Here is a 6,000-nt window from a genome sequence, read left to right on the forward strand (position 1 = left end):
AGACTGTCCACAGAAACATGGTTAACCCTATTGGAGTGGGGGGGGGAGGTTCCAGAGAAATCCTCTCAAGAGATGCCTAAAATTCCAATAAAAATTTTAACTATATTTGAAGTTTTTACTTTCTATATTTAATTTTTAAAGCTTTTTATTTTTACTAATCAAAGTTAAATTCTTTAAGGAAAATCAGTTTTCAAAGATGACAAGCAAAACTTTTGCATTTAAGAATTTCAACTTTTTAAAGCTCTTAAAGAAAAGGATTTGGATTTCAAACTTCAATGAAATTTATTTTAATTTAGAGGCATTTTCAACCCTTCTTTGAAAAAACTGGTGAAAATATTTGCAATTCATGATGAATGAAAATACTCAGTTTTTTAAAAACAAAAACATGGATGTCTAACTCATACTTAAGGGAACGTAGAGAACCGGACATGCCATCAATGGAGGATGACTTGAGCTGAAATTATATCTACAGTAAAGAACACTATGTAAGTTTGTGTTACTTTAAAATGTTTGTTGTTGAACTCCATCTCATTGAATGCAGTCTTATCGAATACAGGTTGAATTCTCTAAACTTCCCTAATTTCCAGTTCTCTACTACTAGAATATAAACTCAGCTAATGAATCTAAATACTGGGGATGAGTGGGGGGGGGGGTAAATAATGTTTACGGTTTTTGAAATAGAACAGCCAAATAATTTAGTTAAAACCCATTTATTGGTTCTCCTTTTGTTAATGATCAGTCATTATAATTTCGAGTGACCTCCTTAAAGATCATGCCCGATTCACATTTGTACCTATCTATCTGATGTTCCTGTCTCGAGAAATTTATTTAAAACTGTGTCAAATTTTTACGAAAATTCATTTGATTCGTTGATTCGTGATTTTACATTATATTTTATAAAGTTTACAAAGCTTCCTGTGTGTACTGCAGTGATCTGAAGTACATTGAACGATAGAAAAGCGAGTGTAAGTGGAGAGTGAAGCATCTTATAGTTCCAATGAAAATATTTTTTATTAAAAATAAATATTAAAATTATGTGAATGAAACAGAAATAAGTTTCTAATAAAAATTTATTTAAATGATTTTAAAAAAAAATCTCTTAAAAATTGTTGATTTTATTCAATCTTGTCAAATGTGGTACATTTTATCAAAATGAAAAATATTAAATCTGAAAGCAGGTTTAATTCAGATTCCCGCATTACCCCCCCCCCTCATCCGGGTACTGTATATCCCCCCCCCAACTCCTGCTGAGTCCATAGTTGCAAAATTGTTGTATTTTCGTGACAAGAATACAAATTTTATAAAATTTTATTCAACAATGTTCAACATGTATGTATACTGCCTACTGCTTAAATAAACACGGAAAAGTAACTGAACACTTGCCTAAAACTCTAATTTTCTAACTATCTTATCTTTCAAGCCTAATTGTGTAACATTTGATGATTCAAAATTAATTTTTTTTATCCAGCAGGGTTTAGTTTGTAAAATCAGAAGTTAAAAACGTTTGTGTTGTGAAGTAAATCTCAGAATCAAGCATAAATCTCCACATTATGCAGATCTAAACAATTAAGCTAATATTTAGAGACTGATCTAATCGATCATTTATGTCAAAATCATCGTCGAGCTTTTCCCGGATTTCATGGATTTTAAAAACTTTTCAGTAAACAGTTCTGTTCAGAAGTGTCCAATATGGCAATTGCGTTAAGATTTTAATTAATTTATCATTTTTTATTTTAATATTTACCTATCTAAAAATTTCTGGGTTTTTGGACTCTAATCTTTGAATATGCTGTTTATCAGTTTTTATCTGTTAATCAGCTGTTTATTAACTGTTTATACTTCGTTCATCAGTTGTTTATTATCTTTTAATTATAATTATAATTATATAATTATAATTATGTTTATCAGCTATTTATAATCTGTTCATCAACTGTTTATACTTAGGTTATTAGCTGTTTATTATCTGTTTATTAGCTGTTTATTATCATTTGTGAAATGTTTGCCTGACAGGACGAACTACATGATTTCATCTCACATCTATATCCCTCCCAACCTGATAATAAAAATTTGTTTAATGAATATATTGTTCATTTTCTCTCTGCGCATTAAAATGCAAAAGTTCATTTCTTTCATAGGAAGAAAAGCTTTTCTCTTAAGAAGGTTTAAGATTCAAATAGTTATTAGATTATCATAACATTCTGTTTTGTTTTAGACTTTGGTAAGTTCCTATTTACATTTTCTTAATTCTCAATTTCTTACTCTTTCTTACGAGTTAGCTGCTAGAGTAACCCTTTGTTGTTAGTTTCAATTATTTCTAATTTAGTTAATTTAAAACCTGACTTAGGCTAAGGTTATAATACAAGGAAAGTTATTTCAGAGGTGTAAGCACTAAGCATCTTTTGTACTGCAGTGTACTGTCTCTGGGCGGTAATGTAAACACAAGACGGATGTCGAAGCCTGACATAGGATCCATTTTTCACATAAAAATCAATGAAATATTCTGGTCATAGGAAACTATTATGTGAATTATCAAAATTCAAAATTCTGAAAATTTAATGTTTTTAACCTCCTCGGATATTAAACGAACATTGATGCATCTATTCTTGTTTACAAATTCCGCCCAGAAAGAACTGGTTTTAATATGTACACAGATTATACGCAACTGCAATTAAATTTCCTTGCATTATAACCTTGACCTATCACATCATGAAGACAAGATACAAAAAAAAAATAATTGTTGTTGAATTTTGTATATGGTATATGGTATATGGTATATGTATTTGTATTATGGTTTATTTTATATTTTGTATATAGATAAACACCAATTTTCACAAATTTAAACCCCTTGTAATATTATGTAGCAGTGACAAAGTCCAGAATTTGACTAAATTTAATTTAGAAATTTCAACAATATCTATTTATTGTTCACATAAACGTTTGCATGATGTGATTGTAAAATTCAGTAAAACTCAAAAATGGATTTCCACTTGAAATTTAGTTGACAGTCCCTTTAAAGGTTGATTACTGATTACTCACCAGGTTTACAAGCACAAGCAGACCCTAGACATTCACCGTTAACTCCACAATCCAAGGAACAAGAACCTGAAGAATAAAAAATAAATAAAAAATCCATTTTACTTTGTTCCTCTTTTTTCCAGAAGAATATGCTCCATTTTCTTTTATGGTGTTTTGTCTATCGTTCACCTTGATTTTTCAGAAGAGACGCTATATTTATGAAAAAAAACCTAGATATCTGCAAAGTTGCCATACCTCATTTGTAAAACTCAGTTTTACGGTATCCCGGAATAACCAGGGCGAGATGCTTTCGGTATTTTCTTAATCACTTGTTCGTCATAATTCCACAATCTTTAACTTACGCAGTTGTCTGTTATTTTTTCTCGTTTTAAACGTATATACCGACCAAAACGAATAAAAGAGAGAAAGCCCGTTAAATCCGCGTGATGGGTTTGATATTTTTTTCACTAGATTCGGTCGTATTCCCCCAGGTTCTGGACAAATGCTAAGGACACCGTAAGTTAAATTTTCCCCATGGGGGTACTAGAACCATAAGGGACCAATCTATTCATCTCATGGTACTTTCTCTCTCTCCCCCTTTCCCTGATAGAGACTGTGGAATTCTAATTTTTCAAGTGACCTCACATTTTAAGAGTGGGATTTATATAAATAATAATAATTAATAATGTGGAAGATATACATTATATAATTCTGACAATTCCTCCATTGTTTCCGCAACTGACAATAAGAGAAGATTTTGGATATCTTATAATTCTTGATCAACCAAGGTTTTAAGGATAACGTTGTGAGTCGAGCATGCTATTCTACAAATGAAGAGCTACTTGAAATTTTAGTTTTCAGTCCCTTTAAAAGACTTAAAAGACTCCATATTCTTAATACACAATTAGACTTAAAAGACTTAATATTCTAAATAATCTAAAATCTTATTTAAATACAGGTCAAAGTTACAACCAGCACTTTACAAAGTAATGTTCGAAAATTTCCATTGATTCTAAAATTTCTGAGAGTAAATCCTACATTTTTCCATCTTTTTACTTTACATTTCCTGGCAGATATAAATCCTACATTTTTCCATCTTTTTACTTTACAGTTTCCTGGCAGATGTAAATCCTACATTTTTCCATCTTTTTACTTTACAGTTTCCTGGCAGATATGAATGTTATTTCTTTGAGAAAGTAACTATATATAATATCATTAAAATTATTAGACCAAATTCTACCTTCAAATCTTCATATTCAACGAGTTTAAGGTTGACTTTAAAGTATGTTTGTTTTTTAGGCAACCCTTTAACTCATAATTTATAAACTGATTTAGTAATATTTTGAAAAGTATAATCCACGCTGTTGGGATTAATTTTACGATAACAAGTTGTTATAAAAGCGTAATACATGTTTTTACAATTATCTTTTAATCCTAACCTTTTAAACATAATTCCCCCTGTTTGCAAATAATTCCCCCATTACCTCACTTTACCCCGCCCCCTTTCCTCACTTTACTTCACCCTCTTAATCTTAATTCGGCCCCTTGATTACCCTTACCAGCCCCATTTCCTCACCTTACCACGCCCTTAACTCACTTTACACTGCTCTTCCCTCACTCACCTCACCCCTCATAAAATTACCTCGCCTTCTTTCAAACCCTCTGCACCTTACTCACCCCTTCTTTTTTAAATTGTAAAACACTTAATATTTCTACCCCGTAAATGGACTGTAACTGTAAGCATAATGACAAGTAGGAATTAAACACGTTTAACCCTAGAAAAACAACAATATCTTCCCCATTATTTATCAGATTAAGGTGTCAAGGGTACCTTTGTATATCGGGAATTGCCATTCTTGCATAAAGGGTCACTTGAAATTACGTTTACAGTCCCTTTAATCTTATCCATTATCTCCTCCCCCTGCTTCCTTCGTTTCAACAGTATATATCTCTAGTTGATTAAATCCTATTCCGTGTTCCTTCTCATAAACACAGGTTTTCAATCTCAAAATTAAACTCTACAATTCATCACCATTCAACTCAGAGCATGTATTAAAATAGAATACCTTCAATTCAAACCTTAGAGTATGTATACATAGAAATCCTTCAATTACATGAGTAACAAGTAAATAAAAAATACTCTTATAGAAATTTAAAAGAAGGCAAATGGTGAAAATAAAATGACATTCTCCCCCCCCCCCCCCCCCCCTCCTTCTATAACGAGGTCCTCTCCAAACCCCGAGGGACTCACTAAACTGACAAATAGGTTTCTTTCATACATACACACACTCACATACACACCCTCACATACACACACTCACATACTCACCCTCAACTTCACCTTACCAATACTATTGTATTTTACCTCTAGGATCGTATTTAGTAACAAAATCCAAATTTTTTTTGGCACTTACAAAAGTGACGACATAAGTGACAGGATAGAAGCTAACTTTGTGCTGGTAACTACATGGTTGATATTAGCTGCAGTAACTTACAACTATTTACAATAGTATAATAAAATAATTTATTCAAATATTACAAAAATACACATAGATCGTTAAGTACAAAAGATGGCAACGTAGAATTTGTACATTCTCAGTACAGCTGTATTCTGACGTCACAAGTGTCAATTCAGTTTTTTTCCTTGTTATATTTGACACTTATGACGTCGTGTATAATTGGTCCTTTTCTCTGTTGCCACCAATTGTACTTGATAATCTATTTGCAAAAATATAAGATTAATTTAAGCACTTACTTATATTACAGTATTGACCAGTCCATCCCGTAGTGCAAGAACATGTACCGGCACTCATGTTATATGTACCATGTCCTGTACAGTCTGGTAAACAGGAGGATATCCACATATTTTCCTGTACAGTGTACGGCAATCAGAATTTTATTTCAATACAAGAGAAGATAAATTCTTGGGATGAGGAGAGTTTAGTTAATAGAGAGGTGGGAGGGGGGACGAATAAAAGAGAGAAA

The 6,000-nt window shown here is 31.8% G+C and overlaps 1 protein-coding gene across 1 annotated transcript in view; it reads right to left on the bottom strand.

Annotated features, from left to right (window-relative positions):
* Positions 1 to 6,000, bottom strand: part of LOC111706016 (teneurin-a) — a 102,610-nt gene that overhangs the window by 42,072 nt on the left and 54,538 nt on the right. The window contains exons 19-21 of the mRNA XM_023478751.1: positions 5,771 to 5,885; positions 3,037 to 3,102; positions 2,004 to 2,053 (exon numbers count right to left, since the gene is read on the bottom strand). Coding sequence (XP_023334519.1) covers positions 2,004 to 2,053; positions 3,037 to 3,102; positions 5,771 to 5,885 — 231 coding nt within the window. The remainder of the gene's footprint in view (positions 1 to 2,003; positions 2,054 to 3,036; positions 3,103 to 5,770; positions 5,886 to 6,000) is intronic.

This window comes from Eurytemora carolleeae, unplaced genomic scaffold, assembly GCF_000591075.1.
Source record: "Eurytemora carolleeae unplaced genomic scaffold, Eaff_2.0 scaffold685, whole genome shotgun sequence".
In the NCBI taxonomy this organism is placed as follows: Eukaryota; Metazoa; Arthropoda; class Copepoda; order Calanoida; family Temoridae; genus Eurytemora; species Eurytemora carolleeae.